The 22279-nt window shown below is 40.7% G+C and overlaps 2 protein-coding genes across 6 annotated transcripts; one reads left to right on the top strand and one right to left on the bottom strand.

The window, feature by feature from the left end:
* The first annotated feature begins 1967 nt into the window (after window positions 1-1967).
* Window positions 1968-19078, top strand: neto2b (neuropilin (NRP) and tolloid (TLL)-like 2b). 4 transcript variants are annotated; one of them, XR_008570433.1, is made up of 14 exons: window positions 1968-2222; window positions 3734-3790; window positions 4521-4685; window positions 4944-5192; window positions 5273-5320; window positions 5397-5524; window positions 8437-8538; window positions 8613-8739; window positions 8855-8968; window positions 9053-9183; window positions 10538-10630; window positions 11649-12145; window positions 16781-16849; window positions 17354-19078. XR_008570433.1 is itself a non-coding variant. In XM_054776575.1 (13 exons), exons 1-12 carry the CDS (start codon window positions 2213-2215, stop codon window positions 12096-12098), a joined length of 1674 nt encoding a protein of 557 aa, XP_054632550.1. In that variant the 5' UTR covers window positions 1968-2212; the 3' UTR covers window positions 12099-12145; window positions 17354-19078. The 4 variants fall into 4 exon arrangements, 3 of the variants coding, with proteins under 3 accessions (XP_054632550.1, XP_054632551.1, XP_054632549.1); XM_054776575.1 differs by lacking the exon at window positions 16781-16849; XM_054776576.1 differs by lacking the exons at window positions 16781-16849; window positions 17354-19078 and adding an exon at window positions 12517-14008.
* si:dkey-30c15.2 (uncharacterized protein LOC558938 homolog) lies at window positions 13939-21376 on the bottom strand. 2 transcript variants are annotated; one of them, XM_054776577.1, is made up of 12 exons: window positions 21230-21376; window positions 21089-21132; window positions 20531-20594; window positions 20330-20461; window positions 17334-17438; window positions 17206-17255; window positions 16996-17121; window positions 16779-16824; window positions 15063-15134; window positions 14825-14978; window positions 14565-14647; window positions 13939-14486 (listed from the first exon to the last, which is right to left on the bottom strand). In XM_054776577.1, exons 1-12 carry the CDS (start codon window positions 21293-21295, stop codon window positions 14334-14336), a joined length of 1095 nt encoding a protein of 364 aa, XP_054632552.1. In that variant the 5' UTR covers window positions 21296-21376; the 3' UTR covers window positions 13939-14333. The 2 variants fall into 2 exon arrangements, with proteins under 2 accessions (XP_054632552.1, XP_054632553.1); XM_054776578.1 differs by lacking the exon at window positions 15063-15134.
* Window positions 21377-22279: the final 903 nt, after the last annotated feature.

Here is a 22279-nt window from a genome sequence, read left to right on the forward strand (position 1 = left end):
CAAATATAACCGTTCTGTTGATCAACATTATCTTAAAACAATCAATATCTTGAAGAACATAAGCTTTCTAAATAGTCCTTGTGCTCAGACTTGAAGGCCTGCTCAGTGTCGCGGGTGCTTCCTTGTTGTTGTGTTCACTCACGGGGGGGTTCAAACAAAATTTCCTGTCCCTTTAGGTGACAATCACACCGAGCAGGAAGTGAGACAGCAGGAGGAAGGATTTTGTCTTACTTTGATTCCTCAATCCATCACGCCTCCCTGCTTTCTAGGCACCTGATTTCATCACATGATGCAGGCAAAGACACTGTCTGTGTTACCATGGCAACCATGCCAGTAAAAAAAAAGAAAACAAGAAAAACACAACTGTGGATCACCCACTGTGGCAGCTGGGGTATAACAGCTGGCGTTCATAGAAACTCACAAGTCTCAGCGACTTAAATGTCACACACTTTATAATCAGGCGCCATCACAGACCTCTTAATTCCTAATAAGATCCAGCGCACCAGCGTCAGCAAATAGTCTGCTGTTGCAAAAGACAAAAGTAATAATGGTTGTTATGGGTGACTTTTAAGGCTAATTGTATGAAACTTTATCAAAATTATTTTAAAAATTCCATGATCCTCTCTACTGTCAGGTGTCTAGAAGGGGAGATTTGCATATATACCTACACTCTTGCCATGAGGCAACACTGTGGTGAGAGGAGACCCGTTAGAGAACCAATAGTTAACAACAACTAACAACAAAGGTTAATATAACATTGATGTAACATATTTGTTCAATCAACTGGGGGAATAGTTAATAAATAGCTGTTTTTCCCCAGTGGGAGCGTTTCTCAGCCACACAAGCACAGAGGGGAGACTGCATGTAACAGACTGAGGACACATGAGCTGTGTCCGCAAAGTCTTGGTTAGTCTTTGCTTGCAGTCTTTGTTCGGTTCACATTATTTGAGAGTTAGCCCATCCAGTTGAGATTAATGTTATGTTTTTGGTTGTTCAAATCTGGATGGAGGATATTTTAATTTCCTTTTCATTTTTATTTTTATTTTTCCCCTGTGAAGAATTGCCACCTTGTTGTGGTCAGGGGGTTGCGCGCCTCAGTGACCCTCAGAGCTATACCAGCAGGAGCTGAGTCTTCAGGTGAGATGCCCAAGGCGGACAGGTCTCAGGGTAGAGGCCTGACAAAGTGCAATCCATTTCTCCAGGTTGAGGGATGGACACACAGCTAACAACCCATGCCATGAACAAAATACTGTTAGCAAAAAAAAAAAAAAGTGCTGACGCATGATGTATATGCATATTGCCCCCTTAGGAGTGTGTGAGGTGCAAATTGTGAGTAAGTAAAAGAAAAAGCATAAAAATGGTGACATATGAACATGAATACTGTATATTGTATAAGGAAATGTCATTATGTTCAGGTGTACCATTATAATGTCATTGATGATAATATGGGTACAAATAAAGTAATCTCAACCAAATGGAAAAATTAAGAAATTGCCTAAGCAATATCCACTCGTGTAAAATATATCTATTGCCGAAAATGTACATTTGTGAATATTTCACAGAGTGAGCCGTCACTTAAAAACAAATTGAAATGGCCCCCAAAAAAGTAGTGATATTTTTATATATTTTTATATTTGTATGTCAACACAATATTAAGCACATCTGTATTACGTAAGTCTAATGTTGTAAAAGATAAAGTATGTGTTATTTTTTTGTTATGAGTGTATTATCTATATACAAGCATATAAACGTGTCATTGTTATTCATTTTCTTTAATGACAATCACTGTGGGACATAACAGCAATTAGACTGTGAACGACTGCACAGGGATGTATTTTAAAAGTGGTGGTGTGGTTAACGGGTTGCGCATGCGCAGTGAGCTTCCCCTCCCTTCCGCCAACTAGGTCTAGTCTTAAATCCACCCTCCTCCTCCTCCTCCTCCTCCTCTTCGTCCTCCTCCTCCTCCTCCAGCCGACTTCACTGACTACTGCTTCATCATCACAACTTGTTTATGTCCGTTCCATGGCAGCAGAGTGATGACTACTCGTCCGTTAGTTCCAACAAGGAATGAACTAGGATGAAAGTTGGCTTCGTAAATCAACGATCATTAATTGACTGACGTCAACATGTAGAAGGAGGACGTGAGGGGACGCAAACTTCCAGTTTGTCGGTCGAGTTTCGAAATAAAGCCAAAAGAACTCCAACAGTGAGGATGAATGTTGGTAAGTAAGACGCTACTTATTTTATTTTCATTGTAATTGGTATACTTTACAGTATTTGGTTTATGGTGAGCTAGCGCATTTGACATGCTAATTAGAGTCCACTGCCAGGTTTACGCCCACTTTAATTTTTAGCATTTAGCTAAACCAAGTTAATTATTTACCATTTGTTAACACTGAAAAATTAAACAATACAGCTGTGCAGAATTTCAGAATTGTTTAAAAAGACAAATATTGATTAAAGCCAATGTTAGGTTAATTTGCCACTCTAAATTGTCCATAGGTATGAATGTGAGTGTAAATGGTTGTTTGTCTATATGTGCCCTGCGATTGGCTGGCGATCAGTCCAGGGTGTACCCCTCATTTCGCCCGAAGTCCGCTGAGATAGGCTCCAGCATCCCCCGCGACTCTAATGAGGAGAAGCGGTATAGAAAATGGATGGATGGATGTTAAACAACCAAAGCAATGCTATGTTTTCATTAATTAATCAAATATACTTTTAAGAAAGTAATAGTTACCAGATTACAACATTAGGTCCACCTACACAGACTCCAACATAACTATGTCAAAAATCTGCCTTAAAAGGATAGTTCTGATTTTTTGACATGAAGTTGTATGACATCCCCATCAGCATTGTAGTCCAATAACAGCGATTTACCCCCCACTTGTTCTCCTAAATCCAGTTCTGGTCACATTTCCGTGATGAAGAATGTAGTTCCACTTACTTGCTGGGGACAATTAAGTAAAGAGTTTGGCTTCTCAAAACAACATGCGTTTAAAAGATTAATACATTTGCATCACAAAAATGCCTTCTCAAAAAAATCTGACCTCACAAAACACTTGCCGTTATATCTGTCTCATTTTGAATAATCAAAATATCTGAAAGACTTCTAAACTACAATAACAAAGTGTTGGATTTTCAGACTTGCATTGAATCTTGTTCGATTCTGCATATTGTGAGCACAGACTGTATATAATGTGCAAGACAATTCTCTTTCAAATGGATTTGGACAGAGCACATGTTAACATAGAATAAAATCACTGAGATGTTCTTGAAAAGTTATGATGTATTTTTTTGTTGCAGCGCCTCACACACACCACTTTGGTGGAAAGCCACGGCAAATTTCAGTGTCCTCGGGCTCCAATGCTCTATTTGGGTCATTTTTTTACGTAATGCACACATGTGATGGCTTGGCTCCGACATGTTCGATGTTTTTGCTGTCTTTGCACATTATCGTGAGGCACTGATGCTTGTTTACAGTGGCATGCAACTCAGGAGCTGTAGAGATAGAAAAAAAGGGGGTTTGGGAGAAGTAGGAGTGAGATTTCAGCAAGCAGATGGCGGAAGTGTTGTGTGTTTATTCCTCCCGCCGGATCCCAGCCTGTCATATACATTCAGGGCCAAAGACAGCAAGTTATAGACACCCAAATCCCACTAAGCTCTGTTTGGCTTTTCTTTATTCCTTGTTTGTCCTCACACTCTCTCACTGTCTGTCTGTCGCATTCTTTTACAGTCTGGATACTTCTCCTTTTCATTGAGGAGGGATTTGCTCGGGCTCAAAAGACTGCAGGTAAGATTGGGATCTCCTCTTGCATTGTTGAAAAGGGACACAGAATGTTACACACATTTAATTTTTTTTGTTTGTTTGTTAGGGATAGTTTGGATTTTTTTACATGAAGTTGTATGACATCCCCATCAGCAGTGTAGTACATCAACAGTGATCCCATCTTCCTCTTCTGTGGAACACACACGTGAAGATGATGGCCGCGGCGGTCTGTCGTGGAAGCAGATGCGAGCGTCTTCATCACATGCACAAGAATGGACAGGCGACAGTGCGCAGGCATACAACGGGAGACAAATATAATGCAGAGCGATTTGTGAGGTCTGATTTTTGTGAGGAGGCATTTTTGTCATGCAAGTGTATTACTCTTTTGAGCGCATGTTGTTTTGAGAAGCCAAACTCTGTACTTACATGGCCCCAGCAACTAAGCGGAACTATGTCCCTCGTCACGGAAATCCAACCAAAACTGGACTCATGGGAGCAAGTAAGTCACTGTTGATGTACTACACCGCTGATGGGGATGTCATACAACTTCATGTAAAAAAATCAGAACTATCCCTTTAATGACACCTCCACTCATGTATACCCGCAAAATTCTGCGTCTTTTCCACAAATTTATTGTCTTTCTATAACGATACTCTGTACTAAACTGATATTTGGAAAGACAGAATGTGAATTAAGACTTTATTGAGCCTTGCAGCATATCACATCAGGTTATATTGTGTTTTGTGTTGTGCAGAGCAAGGTGCGGTGTCCAAAGTGGTGAAACCGTCACCTTCACAGAGGCCGGCATATTCTCGTCACTGTGGGAACTGGATAAGACATGCAGACGGCGGCACCTTCAGCTCTCCCAACTACCCCAACACATACCCTCCTAACAAGGAATGTTTGTACGTGCTGGAAGGTAAATAAAAAGGCATGGTCGCATTAATGCTAGTGCTAAGACAACATGAGAGGTGTCCTGGCTGGTCCACCAATATTGTATGTAGCACTACTGAAAGAGATGAGGCGGGGTTTCCATGGCAAAACAGTAGCAGTGTGCCATTTGTATTACACATCGTTGCTTTTTTCTTGCTTTCATAAACATGAAAGGAAACTTTAGTCAAAATATGTTTTTTAATCACATAGGTGGCATTAACAGTAATTGGCTAACTCTTCCTAGCGCTGCCCCGGCAGAGGGTCGAGCTGCTGTTCGACAAGGCCTTCTACATTGAGTCATCCTTCGAGTGTCGTTTTGACCACATCGAGGTACGTGACGGCCCCTTCAGCTTCTCACCGCTTATTAATCGCTTCTGCGGCGCCACCTGTCCGGGACTGGTCCTCTCCAGCGGCCGCTTCATGTGGATCCGCTTCTTCAGCGACGAGGAGCTGGAAGGCATCGGCTTCCAGGTCCGCTACAGTTACACGTCAGGTGGTCGCTTTTGTTCCTCAGCTAGTTCTTTAATAGTTTATAATGATGAGAAGCTCACCTGTAGATGTCTCCATCCAAAGACCCAGAGTTCCATCTGCATGTGGGAGGACTCTTAAATCCCATCCCAGGTAGTGAAACAACACAGCTCCTCTTTATAGTCAAACATGATGCTCAGACTCAGCAGTTACCTTTCCTCCTCTCCAGATTGTCAGTTTGAGCTGACAGGGGCTGACGGCCTGATCCGGTCTAGTCAGGTTGAGGAGGAGTACAAGGTGAAGCCAGACCAAGCCGTGGACTGCATCTGGACCATACGTGCCCCATCCAAAAACAAGGTACTTTACTGAATGCTACATCATATTGTTTGTTGCTTGGACATTACACATGCAAGAAGCCCAAGCATATTCAAGGAAAAAGCCATGAGAAAAATGCTTAACTTAAAAGAAATCCTCATATTTAAAACCTGAACATTTGCAAGGTGAATGTTACACTTAATTGCACCCTTGGGAATGAGGTCTTGCCCCAGGTGGTTCAAGTATCTTGGGGTCTTGTTCACGAGTGAGGGAAGGTTGGAGCATGAGGTCGACGGGCAGATCAGCGCAGCGTCTTCAGTAATGTGGCTGCTGTACCGGACCGTCGTGGTGAAGAGAGAGCTGAGCCGGAAGGCAAAATTCTCAGTTTACCGGTCGATCTATGTTCCCACCCTCACCTATGGTCATGAGCTTTGAGTCGTAACCGAAAGAACAAGATTGCACATACAAGCAGCTGAAGTGAGTTTTCGCCGTAGGGTGGCTGGACTCACCCTAAGAGACGCCTCCCTGGTGAGGTGTTCTGGGCATGCCCAGCCGGGAGAAGGCCCCGGGGAAGACCTAGGACACGCTGGAGGGATTATGTCTCACAGCTGGCCTGGGAACACCTTGGTGTCCTCCCAGTGTAACTGGAAGAGGTGGCTGGGGCCTACAGTACAGCGACTGCTGCCCTTGTGACCCAGATAAGCGGAAGAAAATGGATGGATGGACACATAATTCACCCTTTCATACCTACATTGTGGGCTCCCTCTAGCTGTATATAAGTTTTAATCGTGCATATCAAACTAACTCTACTACCGTAATTTCCGGTGTATAATCCTCTGCTTTTTTCTCATGCTTTGAACGCTGCGGCTTATACAGTGGTGCAGCTAATTTGTGATCGGTTATGGTTTCACGACATCTCATGTGCTTCCGAGCAGTCATTTTGTGCTTCATGCGCATGTCCTCTCCATGGAGAACGCGTGGAGAGGTGCATGTGATGCGGCTTTCAGGTTGAAGGCGATCGATCTAGTGGCTTTTGCTTGGGTCTGCAGGTGGCTCTTGATAGCGTGGAGTGGTGTCGGGAGGTCCACTGTCGCCGGCGTGTTTCAGGGGGCTGGACTGTGGTGGAGAGGACAGCACAGGCTCGGGGCTGATTTGCTAAATTATTATGTGTTTATTTCATTTACATTTCAGGTTGGAATATATTTTGTGCATAGCAAGGATTTGCGGTGCGCAGAGAAGGTGAGAGCAGCGTGCTATTGCGCACAGCTTAGAGGGAACATTGGTGACAAGATTTTTTGTTCAGAAAAAAACTGTATCATGGGCACTGGGCTAGGAACGATAATAAATGAATTAATTAATTGCACAATAAGTGAAAATGAACTGGATAACTGGAACTGGAACTGGAAAAACAACACCATTGTTTTCTGACAGAAAGATAAAAACATATTAAACCAGAACACAGTTAAACAATAAATGTTACTTCTTACATGACGATAGCTTTACAGTGAAACTAGTTTGCTGCCCTACACCCAAATGAGAAGGGGAGGGTGGCGAGGCTTTCATTCATTTGACAATAGCAAGCTAGCATGCTAACGTTAACAGCGGGCTAGTATTTACATCCAAAGCTGTGTTGTGAAATTAAACAAATGCAACTTACAGGAATCCGAGCAAGTCTGACTTGTGGCTGGATCTTCTTTTGTGATGCCTCCAGTGTTTCGGTGGCGTTATTTGCCAGCATTGTGGTATTTAATGCACCTGCAAGCTGACACTCTGGTGCCTGTGGTCCAAAACTTTGTCAAGCTCCCCAAAATAAGGCATTACTGTCCTCTGACCACTGCCACTCCTGCCTAGGTCTTTCTTTTGGTCTCTGTAGTCCTTTAATTTCTTAAGTTTGTTATTCATTTGTTATTTATTTCATTTATTATTTTTAAAGACAGAACAAAACCTGCAGCAGCCATCTCGCCCCTGATGTGTTCCAGTATTGGCTGGGTTCTTGTTGCCTTTTCAAATTTCTTCTGCACTTTCCTGCATTTTCCTCTGGTGTCCATGTTTTCGTAACGTTTTCCATTGTTAGAGTTTCGGTTCGCCCACTCGGCCCAGCAAGCTTTTGGAGCCAGAGTTGAACCAAAAAAAGACAGCTTCATTTTGACACCAAAGTGCAACCATGACAATGGAAACCAAAGCTCTGAGAACCAGCTCCAAACTAACTCCGTACCAGGCACAGTGGAAAACGGGTAGAAGAGGCCTCTCTTTGTTTCTTCTGTTACATCTAGGTCACTGACAATCTTCAGTTAGCTCCTCAAGTTGAAGAACCTGTCCCTTGTCATATTTTGGCTTATTATTGTCACATTGGATTTGCCGGTCCAAAACGTGGATTCTGGGGAGGCCTAGGCAGGCGATGTGGATTGACATGCCAAAGAACGGTGTCATTTCCTCAGCGGTGGTGATGCCCCTCATCTGTACTCATCTGTAGCTCTCTCTGATTTGTACATGCTGCTAAGCCTTCAAAGACTTTGTTGTCAATCTTTGGCATAGGATTCCAGTTGCTATGATTGGTGGTTTCCGCTTGGGTAGCAAAAGTTGGAATCTGGGGGGGGAAAACCACCAATCAATGATATATTCCCCTGGGAGACATTTTGTTGCCATATTCTGGTAATGGTAATAATATTGGCTTAGTTTATTTGGAACATGCATACATTTCAAGGTTGTCTTCTTATTGAATATACTGTATGTTCAGTTTCTTATATTCAGACAATCTTTTTCAGACAATCTCCCTCCACTATACATGAAAAAGATTGTCCGATTATAAGAAACTGAACATATGTATACAAGGTTACAGTCAATTACAAAACATGTATACACTTACAGCAGGACCATAAGGTGGTAATTCATCATTATTTATTACATTTTAGCAAAGTGAGTTACATTACAAACATAAAATTCTTTGCTTCTAGATTTACCTGCGATTCTTGGAATATCAGCTGGAGAACTCCAATGAATGTAAGAAGAACTTTGTGGCTGTTTATGACGGCAGTAATGCCATTGAGGACCTTAAGGTAGTAATTTGTTATTTGTCTTACACTCTTTTGGCCCTATGAGAGGGATAACTAAATCATGTTGTCGGCAACAGGCAAAGTTTTGTAGCACAGTGGCCAACGACATCATGCTGGACACAGGCGTGGGTGTGGTGAGGATGTGGGCGGACGAGACGAGCCGCCTCAGCCGCTTTCGGATGCTCTTCACCTCTTTCGCAGATCGTGAGCTCCTTTTATCTACATTGCTCTTTGTCTCTTATTGATATGTGTAGCAACACCCTCTAGTGGTCATTGCATAGCTACTATCTAATTAACATACAGTAAATGTGTGTTGCAGCCCCCTGTATAGGCAGTGCTTTCTTCTGCCACAGCAACATGTGCATCAACAACTCCCTGGTGTGCAATGGTGTACAAAACTGTGTCTTTCCCTGGGATGAAAGCAACTGCAAAGGTACTACTTTAGGTATGTAACATCTTTACTGTTCCATTTGAGTATGTTTACACTCGCTGTCTCCTTGTGCTGGTGTTCATGCAGAGAAGAAGCAAAAGGGTATTTTCCATCACATCACAAAGACTCACGGCACAGTCATCTGCGTGTCTACCGGAGTGGTGCTGCTGCTGCTGATCATCTCCATCCTGGTGCAAATCAAGCAGCCACGTAAAAAGGTCATAAGGACACAATGAGCCTCATTCACGAAACGTTGTTGCGCACAACTGTGTTCTTAAAGCCTTCTTATGAAGATTTTTGGCATTCACGAAACGTGTTCTGAACTCACAGTTCTTAGATCTAAGAACAAATTCTACGAACGCTCAGGAGGACTCTTACACACAAGCAAAGCTTGCACTTTCAATGCGCAATCGCCCTCATGATGGATTTTGCAACCTGATCCCAAAAAATGTAGTGCAAATAAAATATAACAATTAAAATATAACAATTATTTATCATCAAAACAACTAAAATATACTCCATCGATAAATATATATTCAAATCCCAATTCATCAAAAAAAGTAGCTGGCTGGACGTGCGCTGCGCAGAGAGAGAATGTAAAGGGACCATGTAGATTTATTTGCTGAAAGCCACGAATATTTGATGTCCCGCTTCAGGCTTCAGGCTTCCCTCTCTGTTCTTGCATGTGTGCAGGATCATCAGAAAAACATCGCAATGAAACGTGGTGTGCCTATTGTGCACGTAGCATCCCCAGATAACGACATGCGCCCCCAGCCACGTCTTGAGCCAGAGGACGGGGCTGCTGTATTAATTAGGCAGCGTCTAATCAAATGTAACCACAGAAAAAATACATTGTCACACACAAACTATGTATTTTGACTTTATTTTTCCATCATGATTGTGTAAATACTTTCTAGAGTTTCCGAAATGGTTTGGTTTCTGATTGATGGCCCACCTCCCGTTTCCTCCAGATCCCTCCGGTGCAGTCTAATCTTTTTTTTTTAGTCTATTTTAAGTCAAAACACTTCTTTTTAACCTCTGCGGTGGCGCGTTTCTCCGTGGAAACGGCATTTATGTTTCCTGCAATGGTGCTCCATGCCGACTCTTTTTGGATGGCCTGATGACCAGTGGATACACGTGAAAATAAGGTGGTCTTGTGTTCGGTCACTCCTTGTAAAAGCACCTCTATTTCAGTAGAATTGAAGTTTTTCTTTCGTTTGTTGTCCAGCTGCTCCTCAGTCTTGCCCTTGCGTGTTGCCATCTCCGCCTCCAGCTGCCTGTTGCGCACGGCACATTTTTTACCTTATATAGAAAATAATAGGCGGCGACCTATGCAAATTAGGGCTCACATGCACGTGCATCGCAGTTGGCATTCATCAACCTAAGAACACCGGTGCGAACGATTATCCCTACTTAAGAACGTGTCGTGAATGTGGCGCAGTTTCCAACCCGCGCCTTCTTAAGTACACTTCTTAAGAAGACTTTTAAGAAGATGTTCGTGAATGAGGCCCAATGTGTTATTCTACAAAAACAACCCTAATGCTCACAAAAGTAATGTGTTTTATCTATAAGGTGTTGGTACGTAAGAATAACTTGTTCCAACGTGGAGACTTCCAGGAGACGTTTGAGCCTCCACATTATGAACTTCTCACGCTCAGAGAAAAGGTTAGTTTAGTAGTACTTAGGGGGCAATTTGAAGATATTTACTCAGTGTTATGGCAGTGTTATATCTATACTAACGTTGTAGTTAAGTACAAAATTAAAATTAAGCCTAAAGTGAATTTTGATTTGTTGAATCAGTATAGTTTTAGCTGGAAATGGCACAATATGGCACATGAGAAATTATGTTTATATTAAGTTGTATTCATGACAAATATTTGCCATTTTTTCATTTGTTACTTGCATTATTGAAAAATGATTATTTATGACCCTGATTTTATTGGACAATTCTATGGAATTTTTGGACTATTCATAAAGATCCTGGTAACTTCTAGCAGCATTTGGAGTAGGGGTTCCTAACCGTGGACCACTTTCGAAAGCAAAAAATACATATATTTAGTTTAGTAAGTCACTGCATCAAATTTACTGTAAATACATATTCATTTTAGGAATAAAGGTATTTATTTTATTTGAAAAATAATATACAAATTAATTTTACACTGACATCACATTTGGGTGCACTCTGTGATGTCGTTAGTCGCTTGCATGCTAATGAGCCAAGCCAAACCATTATTGTGTTCAGAGAAGTTGGTTATTTAGTCTTTTCTATTAAGAATAAAAGGAACTACTCAGAACTTTCCACAGTGGCATTGACCACATTGTTGCCATTTCATCCGTAGAAAATTGGGATATAGAATATGACTGTATTGAGTGTGTGTGAATAATTTTGCACCTACTGTTTGTCATAATACTAATAATACTTGCTGAATATAAAAATACAACAAAAATGTACACTTCTCAAAAATGTACCTAAATTGTCCACTATGATAAGGGGTATAAATAATCTACCAAATGTAAAAAAATACATATATGAAAGTAACATTTGTCATTAATATTGCTAATACAACTTCTTTTTGCCTTTTGCCTTTTGCTTTTCTTGTGTCAATTCTAGCTCAAAGGTACCAATTCTGGAAATAAAAATGCTCTTTAACAAATTGGCCACTTTAATCTTAATTTTTTTCAGAAGATGTCTGGGGACCTTGGGGAGCTCTCAGAGGAGCTCCAGTCCTTGCAGGCCCTCAGGAGGTCCTCGTCGGGCTCGCGCTGCGTCCACGAGCACCACTGCGGCTCTCAGGCCTCGCTCAACTCCATCAAAGCCGGTCAGGGCACTCATGGGGTGGGGCGTGGATCCCTGGACCTTCCCCCATTTAGAGGCGAGCTCCAGAGATCCTTGCCTCCTCTGCGGGACTCCAACAGCAGTCTGCGGAAGACGAGCTGGCCCAGCGTAAAGGCGGTCACTGCCATGCAGGGCCAATACAGCCTGGCAGAGCGAGCAGTGAGGCGGCAGGATAGAGTGATGGAGGAGGAGGAAGACGAGGAGGATGGGAGCTACGATGTCTATGTGCGCAGGGCTGGGAACAGAAGAGGGAAGTACGAGATGGCCCAGCAAAGATCTTTATCCATGGATTTTTAAAAAACGACAATGCAGCATTTGTGCTGCAACTGGAACAAAGTGACAAAGTAAGTGTTGACTTTTTATATACAGGATTAATCAAATGTGTTCTTATTGTAAGTGTGACTATTGTGCTTCATTGTTAATTGTAAAGCCAGGAAAAAGGTTGTAAAAAATGTTTTGGACACAACATGCAATGGAAAATACTTTAGTTTTTGATTTGTCTGTTTATCCTAGAATAAACATAAACAAATTTTATTTTTGGCTGACTTGATAGTCCCTGGGAAGTGAAAGGGAAAGGGGTATTGACCTAAGCTAGACCATTCTAACTATTGGGTTATATTATTATTTTTATGACAACACCCCAAATGTTTACATGAAGGAGGTTTATGTAGGACTTCATAATGTACAACACTGAGTGTGCTGTCATTTCATACAGGGTCCAATATCTGTCTGCTGACTTTATTGGATATGACTCATCGAGCAGCCTCAGTTACACACCTGCACACTTTATGACACAACAGTAGCAGGTTCAAGACATGACGCAGCAAACGTGTTCCCTATAAAATGTGCAATATACTGTACGTGTGTGCACATTCCACACACACACACACGAGTGAACACTGTTATCATGGAGTGACCGCAGTGTACATCATGGGGCGCCGGGCCTTTCAGAGTACTGTTGATAAGACGTCAACATTACTGGAAAAATATGAAGGAGTCTTAGGGCCACAATGAAAAGAACAAAATGCTACAAGAATAAATCATGAACAGATAAGAATAAAACCCTCAATGTAGGATTTTTTTTAAAGGAAAAGTCATTTTATTGAGACTAGAGGGCCTTATAAAATCTGTTTTATTTTTTCCCAAATTCCGTTCTTTCTGTTTAAATTTTTTAGAATTCCGTTTTTTACCTTGTACATTTATTGTACCAGCATAGAGTGTGTGCTTTTTGAGTTAGTGAATAACATGTCCATGAATTAAATGCAAAAATCCTTACATTTATTGATGCAATACATTATTGGCCAATTTTGCAAATTGATGTAGCTTGGCTAACTTTTCTAATGGGACGTCAACCTCTGCACACATTGCTACAAATCCTCAACAAACTGTAATGCCCATACTTGTGATTAAGGAAGATGTTTTCACCGATGTAATTCCAATCACGTTATTAATGCAAGATATTTTTATGACGCTCTTATCTTCTTTACACAATTAGCCAAGATGTGGCAAACAGTGCTCTTATTTTGGAACCTGGAAGTGTGTTGTGTCTGTTGCGAATGTGTCGTGACGGACGAGCTGCGTGTAGGAATAAACGTGCCTCTAGTCTTTTTAACTCAGAACCAGCACATCGTTAGCAGGCATTGTAAAACGCTCCTTACATTAAAGCAGTAAAACCCTACACGATGTAAACACTTACCCAGCCTGAGTCGCACACACACAGCCACACTACTGTGCTGTGCTAATCTAAAGTAATGCCGCTACCTTACATTCACGGTCTGTAAGAGTGAACATTCCAAGTTTTTCCGCCGCCATTTTAACATGTTTAGTTCAGGAGAGGGCGTGTTAGTGTTTGTGTTGAGATCTTGCCACAATTGAGGGGCCCGCCGAGGAAATACTTTCCCACACGAACGTTCCTTCGCGTCACGCTGACATCATTTCAGAAAATTCAGCTTTTATTGGCTAATTCCATGATTCCATCCGTGATTCTGTTAACGTGGAAATCATAGGGCCCTAAGACTATTTCTGTATTACTAAAGACTATTTTCAATATACTATATTATTTTTTCATGAAAAAAGTCTGAATTTATTCTTGTAACTGCGGCTGTTTTTTTCCTGGAAATATACAACTTTTTTCTAAAAAAAAATATACAATTACAGACTTTTTTTTTTAAAAACAAAAAAATCTAACAAATATTTTTTTTCTCAAAAATATATAGCTTTATCCTCATAAGTTACGTTTTTTTTTTTTTTTTGCTAAATATATACCTATTTTCTCAAAAATATTTATTTTGTAAAGACGTTTTAAATTCCTTAAAATATCAATGATTGTAAAAAAAAAAAAAAGAAAGTGTTTTTCTTCACAGTGGCCAGAATATTCCTTCATGGAAAAACACCTTATATTAAAAATAGAAATAAACGTCATCATACATCTCATTGGTTGCAATGCTACGGTCCATGGGGCAACCTTTGTGCTGCTTCTTTCATTAGAATTCTTTTCATGCCTGAGCATTGTGCAAAGTCACTTGTAGAGACTCAAGGAGAACTCTTTAGTGATTCGTCAAAGAAAGCGATGTGCTTGTAGGCCACCAGGGGGGTGTTCTCCCCACGGACGGCCTCTGTAAAGTTGGGCCGCCTCCATGCATACACCATACTGTTGAGGAAACCTTGCAGGGACACGCTGGCAGCCTGAAGTGAAAACATAACCTCATCAATCATTGACTTGTTCGTTGAATACATGGGAAACAAGACTGGTATGAAGCCCACCTGTATCAGGTAAGCAGGAAAGAGGCTGTGCTGTTCAACACGGGTCCATGCCATCAAGGTTGACAGCAGAATGACCAGGAGGGCTGGACCAAGGCTACAAATTAGTAAGAGGACCAACACTACAACACCTAAACCCAACTCCTAACTAAAACCCTAACACTAAGCCTAACTCCACACCTAATCCCAGCCCTAAGCAAAACCCTCAACCCAATGGCAGCCCTAACCAAAACCTCTAGCTTTGTGTGTGTATGCTCACACACCTGGTATCCAGCAGAACAGGATGACCATCACCATGCTCCTGGCTGTGGAGAACACACTCTTGAATCTCCTACTTGAGCGTCCATCTCCTTCCACTGGGAAAAGTGCCTCCTGTTTGTGCTGTTCATACCACCAACCGACCTTATAGTAAATAACCTTTCATTACATAAAAAAAACCACAATGTTAAAAACACATTCATTCAGAGTGCTGCTGCATGTTTGTAAAAGTTGATGACTTACTGAGCAAGACAACATCACAGGAATCACCACAAGTAGAAGAAACACTCGCATAAAAGTGTCGTGGATTATCTCCTAGCAAGAAAACAAAAACAAATAGAGAGCTGAGAAGGTACCACTACATGTGGATGTCCATGGACTAGGACTGCTCATATTGGCTGTTAGTGATTTTGTGCAGGGTTTTCCAAAGTAAGCCAAAATGGGACACAGGTCGCAGTAAGAAATGCTGTAAGTTGGGGCACATTTTTGTGACAAAACAGCTTTTTGATTCATGTTTGATGTAGTAAATATGTTTTTTTTATTATTTGCTTATGTACAGTGTATGTAAAAGCTCCAATTAACACCTCTTTTCGATGAACTTCAGAGTCTCCTATAGTCGCCGGGGCGTGGTCTAAAATATATATATTTAAAATATAGATATGAACAGCTGTGGCTGTAGCCAATCTCCTGATGTAATTTTTTTCAATTAACTCCAAAAGATGGCAGTAGCTGTATTTGAAATAGCATGTGTTGTCAGTATACTTGTTCATAAATGACCGTGTGGTCAAAAAGAGTTCCTACTTTCTCATGCACTCCAAATCATTATTAAAGTTTAAAAAATAAGTTGTTATACAGTATGCCATAAATTTCGGTGTATAAGCCACACCCACTAAATTTAAAGTAGAAACCAGACTTGTTCTTATATAAGCCGCACCTGTGTATAAGCTGCACGTGTCCACGTCATAAAATGGCATATTGTGGTGCACACGAGTCCGTGAGAACCAGCCAGCTCTTTATTTGACAGGAGACAATCACGAGCTATGAAAAAACTCACAATGAACTTGTCAACCCATTGGAAATTGCAGGAGGTCATTACTCAATATAGATTCACGGTTTCATCTTCCAAACAACATTAAACTCATCACACAGCAACTTCACACTCAAACATTATACCTCAGAAATATAGAAACATGTATCAATATGAGTTTAATATGAAAAAAACCCAACATTTTAAAGTTGTCCCATAATGCATTTCATTTGAGAAAACCATTTCATTGGAGGAGCATGTAAAGCATAGAAAATGGCACTGCAGTGCTGTTTCTGTCCACCAGAGGAAGCCGGAGGACCCGCAGCCCAAAGCCCAGAGGGAAGCTGACTCATTGCAGTGCCCCGATGAATTGGTTGCTCAGATGCAATGCCTTATGGGAAAACTTAAAAAAATATGTTTAACTCATGTTGGGACAGTATATTATATACAGTATATTATATACAGTATATTTGTATAAACACCTTTTGAGTGTTAAGTTGCTATGTGATGAATTTAATGTTGTTAGTATATACTGTATACTCACCTGTGATTTTCCTGTGATTTCCAAAGCTTGGCAAGCGTTGTTGTGAGTGCTCTGACAGCTATTGTTTCCTCACTGACTTGCGCGCGGCACAATATTTAAACAATTAGTAGTAGTTCTGGAGTAAAGGAGATGTCATGAGATTAGAATTTAGCCATAAATAAGCCGCACCGCTGTATGAGCCGCAGGGTTCAAAGTTAAGAAAAAAGTTGCGCCTCATACACCAGAATTTAGGGTATATTCAATTTCCAGCAGCCTCTCTCCAATTATGACCCGCTTCCAAATAAGGCCCGGTCCTCTTTGCGCTTTACCCAATAAACGGCTATAATTACAGCATTTATTGTATACTGTGCGATGAAATGAATGATTTACTGTCGGTTTTTCAACTCACAGCATCTGAGCAGGAATCCATCCAGACGTGCAAGAACAAAATACAACTGAGGAGAAAAGTCAACAAAATAAGTGAGGCATCCTCAACTCTTGTCACTGCAATTTTGTATTTAGCATTTTCTTCCCTTGTATGGAAAATTACCTTAAAACCAAGGTAAACACAATCGGACTGTTATTATGGCATACCGCTACACACATTTGTTGAATTAACAGGTTACCTGGTGCAGTATTTGGCATCATTCTGTATGGTGATGCTGAGTGAGGCGTCAGGGTCTGGTATCAGTAAAGTGGCTTTGATGAAAGGCGTGAGGACATATGCCAAGTAAACCGCAGTCGGGATCAACCTGTGATGTCATACAGTACACTTTAATGAGTGATGAGTAGCATCATTTCCAGCATAGCTTCAAAAAGAGGTGTGTCACACTCACCATACTATCAAGTACACAGGTATCCCGACTAGTTTGCTTCTGCAAGGACTCTGCATGTAAAACAGATAAAACGTGTATTTACATTATGTTGAATATGTCATATACAGTATCAATCTGCAGCACCTCACCTGTTGTAACTCGTCCTCAGCTGCTGTTGCTCTCCACCCTTGGATCGCGTTCTTGGACTTCCACGCATAGACCACCACCAGCAGAAATGAGATGAAATAAAATGTCTGCCAACAAATGGACAAATACAAAAAGAAATTGCATTGAGGAGCGACTTGTAAAAATATACAGCTGATTTACATGGTGGACAATGTACAGTGGTGTGTGTTTGGGCCCTTCCTGATTTATTTTTTATTTATTTTTTTTACAATAACTTGCAATGAGTCTTTTAAAGTTCTGTGGAGGAATTTTGGCCCACTCATCTTTTCAGAATTGGTGTAATTCAGCCACATTGGAGGGTTTTCCAGCATGACGGACCTTTTTAAGGTCATGCCGCAGCATCTCAATAGGATTCAGGTCAGGACTTTGACTAGACCACTCCAAAGTCTTCATTTTGGTTTTCTTCAGCCATTGTCTTGCTAACCCAACCCAAATTGGTTTCAGCTTGAGGTCACGAACAGAAGGCCAGACGTTCTCCTTCAGGATTTTTTGGTAGGCAGCAGAATTCATAGTCCCATTTATCACAGCAAGTCTTCCAGGTCTTGAAGCAGCAAAACAGCCCCAGACCATCACACTACCACCACCATATTTTACTGTTGGTGTGACGTTTTTTTGAAATGCAGCGTTTCTTTTACTCGAGATGTAATGGGACACACCTTCCAAAAACTTCAACAACTCTTGGATGAGTCGTTGCTGCATTCTTGGGATCATTTTGGTTGGCCAACCACTCCGGTGAAGGTTCACCACTGTCCCATGTTTTTGCCATTTGCGTATAATGGCTCTCACTGTGGCTCGCTGGAGTCCCAAAGCTTTAGAAATGTCTTCATAACCTTTTCCAGACTGACAGATCTCATGTAATCTCAATTAATCCCAATTATGTTTTAACAGGGGGGGAAATCACTTTTTCAAACAGGGCCATGTAGATTTGTATTTTTTTTCTCGCTTAATAACAAAAAGTTTCATTTAAAAACTGCGTTTTGTGTTCAATTGGGTTGTGATGGACAAATATTTAAATTTGTTTGATGATCTGAAACATTTAAGTGTGACAAATATGCGAAAAAATAAGAAATCAGGAAGGAGGCAAGTGGCTTTTTCACACCACTGTTTTACCTGTTAGACATGCTAAAGAAGTAGCAAGGAATAATGGTTTGCTCAAACTCATGCTACTGTGGTAAACAGTCAGTGTATACATTATTTATCTGTCTTATAATTAATACATTTTAAATAAACATTTATCATTTTATTATGGCTATTAAATATTTATTCAACTATTTATTAAACTATACAGTAATCCCTCGTTTATCGCAGCTAATTGGTTCCAGATCAGACCAGGATAAGTGAATTTCCGTGATGTATCATTCCTTATTTATGCATGGAATATTTTTGTAGTTAGAGCACAGAAAACCTGTTTGCGATCTTCTAAACCACGAAACAGGAATGACTTATTAATTAAAAAAAACCTGATAGACTGAAGCTGCAAAATTCAAAGCCCGAAGATTACTGTTTATTGGGGAAAAAAACACATTCCTCTATTTTCTGCCATTTAGAATTAATACCAAAAAAGTGAATTTAAAGTAATTGGCATTTGCTTTAACTATGTGACTGTCTGCAACTTAGTGTTATGATAAAGCTGTTGTATATTGTGACTTGATTGGCTCATGAGGTAATTATTGTAGAAGGTGTGTGTGTCAGTCGTTACATAACAGGTCAAGTCCAATAAAAACCAACAGTCCTCCTTCTCGTGACAATGATGTCATTTTTTGTGTCCCTTTGGCTCACTCACATCGCTGGGATTTATCATACACGTTTTACATCTTATGCAATCGTATCAGGTAATGAAGTACAATCATGTAAAACTTTTTGACATAAAATGGCAACAAATTGGTAATGCTAGTTTCAAAAAAGGGTTTACATCACAGTATTTCTTGTACTGTAGTAGCCTAAGTGTAAGTTGTGGTTCACAAATGGAGGCAGGGGCCAGGGAGCAAAAGAAAAACAAGCAATCAATTCTGCAGTTTTGCAGTAATCAAAATAGCTGCTCTATAAAGTGTGTACTGCCTTTAAAATGAGTTAGTACCCTCCCGCCGTATGTGATGCCCTTATCTCGTGAACTGGCTCACTACTTCTTATGCAAATATTTGAATTTTATTGATACTGTCAATATCTTCCACATTTGTATTTTGAAAGCACCTGAATGGACTCACACATTCCATCATGGCTGTGTAAATAGCTTTAAAAGTATCCACGTGTTCTACGCCTTCCACTTTTAACACTTGTAGAACGGATTTCAGATACAGATAATGCAGTTTATGTTTGTATGTTTATTATTTTATCCATCCATCCATTTTCTATGCCGCTTCTCCTCATTAGGGTCGCGGGGGTCTGCTGGAGCCCATCCCAGCTGACTTCAGGGCGACAGGCGGGGTACACCCTGGACTGCTCGCCAGCCAATCGCAGGGCACATATAGACAAACAACCATTCACACTCACATTCATACCTATGGACAATTTAGAGTCACCAATTAACCTAATGCATGTTTTTGTAATGTGGGAGGAAACTGGAGTACCCGGAGAAAACACACGCGCACACGGGGAGAACGTGCAAACTCCACACAGAGATGCCCAACGGAGAGTCGAACACAGGTCTTCCCGATCTCCGAACTGTAACTGTAACATGCTAACCACTAGACGTGTGGCCTATTTAAATATATATTATATATATATATAATTTTTATATGTGTATGTTTATTTTTACTGTTTAAAACAATTGATGAACAAGATGATGACAGACATTTCTATGTCTAATACTATTTATAGTTATTTTCTTGAGAAGTTCAATTAGGATTGTGCAAAAAAAAAAGTGAGATAAAAACAGGTTTCATTTAGTTTTTTGGTTGCGTTTTCAGGCGGCAAGTTTCAACCTCAAACATAATTACCGTAAAGTCAAATTGTTCCTCACCAGTGACAGAGGCAAGCTGTACTGACAGATGGTGACGCTGTTGTCGTTGCTGACTTTATTCATGGCGCTGGTAAACATCAGGATGAGAGCAGCCAAAAGGTCCGCCAAGGCGAGCTGGACCAAGAGGTGCACCTATGATCATATACACCAGACTTTAGTGCCATCACTTCACTCCACTGGCATCAAAACGTTGGCACAAACCTGTTGTTTCAGATACCTCCATCTCACCGTGGAAACCACCAGGACAGAAAAGCTGCCAATCACACTGCGGATCACACAAGTGACATAACAACACGTTGTTGTCACTTTCATAACCACACACATGCACAGTTAATGGTACTTTGGCACCAGCTCAGCACTGGAGCTCAACCCAGAGTTTCATTGCTCAGACACATGCGCATCAAATGCTGTTCAAACATTACCCATCTTAATTTTTCACCACTTTTTCTAGTCTTGGGAAGTTCAGTGCAGTGGAACCTTCAAAAGTTGCACACATGTTGGTTCTAATTTCAAAAATATTGTCCCCCATAGGAAATAATGTAAAGTGAATTCATTTCTTCTAGGCTGAAACTGTCACCATCACAAATTCTCGACGTTCTTAATAAAAAATAAAGTAAAAAATACTCAGCATTTGAGGACAGCTGACTGTGTCTAGTTATACAGTACAAATAAATACATAATGTATATGTACCAATACATATACTGTATATCATACCCAGTTTGATTGAATAAATGACTATCAAACTATGAAATAATTACCTGGGAGTTAGTGAGAGCAAATACACTGTCGAGAGAACATCAATCTGGGAGGGAAATAAGACATTTGAGAAAATGTCACACTGATATTGTTTATTTTATTTTTCATTTCATTTCTACATAGCTAGGATTGAGTAGTCTTACCTGATAGGTACTCAGTGTACCATTCAGATCCATGGTGAATAAATCAGTCAACCCAAAAGTCAGCATGCAGTTTGCCCACAGAGACTAAACAAACTTCCTCCATGGCGCCCTTTATGAGAAATGTGCGCTCCTGGCAAAGAACACCTGCACAAAAAAGTCAGAGTGAAAACAAGTCACATGGTGCTTTCATTGCACCTGCCCCTGAAAGTGTGTGTGTGTGTGTGTGTGTGTGTTGTTAAGACCAATGCAATTCATTTAAACCAAGGGTTGGCAACGGCTCCCTTCGCTGAGCTCTGTGATTTTTTAAACACTGAAGTAGGGGAAATGTGCATTTTCGAAAAGAATGTGAACTATCCGACTCACTGACTGCGTTCTGACTGCTGATTGGATGAGCAAGGGAAGGGGGGGTAGGCTTGTGTATGCAGTGAGTCTCACCGGAAAAAATAAAAAAGGTAAGGGAGTTTGGAGTTGAGTCTGAAGCAAGTTACTGCAAAGTAAAATAAAACGATATAATTAACGAGAGCATAGCAGTATGTTTTATAATGAGAAGCGGGCTGGAGCTTTGTGTTCGGAGCCGTGACACACTAATTGCCGAGGTGGTGACTCCAAGAGAGGCAGATAGTGTGCCGCGGGAGTTGACTGTGCCCATGCACGTTTATTTGTTGAATTTTCTTGTTTTAACAGGTAACATTTAAAAAAAAAAAAGTACAACTTTGACAAATTTACAAGCTGTGTAATGTTTTGCGGCTCCAGACTATTTTTTTTTTCCTGAAAGAGGAGGCAAGTTGGCTCTTTTGATGCAAAATGTTGCCGACCACTGATTTAAGCAAACAAGCAAAAAAACGGGGAAAATGTACTTGCATTTGGAATGTTTTATTATTAATAGAAGTCTGATACTGCACACATACACTTGCTGGATAATTCATTAGGTACACAATCTAAAGAGGTCCAATACAAAGGCTGTATTTAAAATCTTGCCTTCAGAAAATCAATAACGATCAGAGTTGTTAATGTAACAATGTTTATTTTAGTGGCAGGATGCAGTGCATC

The sequence above is a fragment of the Dunckerocampus dactyliophorus genome, chromosome 5 (genome assembly GCF_027744805.1).
Source record: "Dunckerocampus dactyliophorus isolate RoL2022-P2 chromosome 5, RoL_Ddac_1.1, whole genome shotgun sequence".
NCBI lineage: Eukaryota > Metazoa > Chordata > Actinopteri > Syngnathiformes > Syngnathidae > Dunckerocampus > Dunckerocampus dactyliophorus.

Excerpts from the sequence above, each read along its gene's own strand:
- neto2b (XM_054776575.1), top strand. Across the intron at positions 4,686-4,943 it reads ATGTTTGTACGTGCTGGAAG|CGCTGCCCCGGCAGAGGGTC; the intron begins GTAAATAAAAAG and ends AACTCTTCCTAG. Across the intron at positions 5,193-5,272 it reads CCGCTACAGTTACACGTCAG|ACCCAGAGTTCCATCTGCAT; the intron begins GTGGTCGCTTTT and ends CTCCATCCAAAG.
- si:dkey-30c15.2 (XM_054776577.1), bottom strand. The coding sequence starts at position 21,295 with ATGCTGACTTTTGGGTTGACTGATTTATTCACCATGGATCTGAATGGT. Across the intron at positions 20,595-21,088 it reads TTGCTCTCACTAACTCCCAG|TGTGATTGGCAGCTTTTCTG; the intron begins GTAATTATTTCA and ends TGTGATCCGCAG. Across the intron at positions 20,462-20,530 it reads GGAGGTATCTGAAACAACAG|GTGCACCTCTTGGTCCAGCT; the intron begins GTTTGTGCCAAC and ends ATATGATCATAG.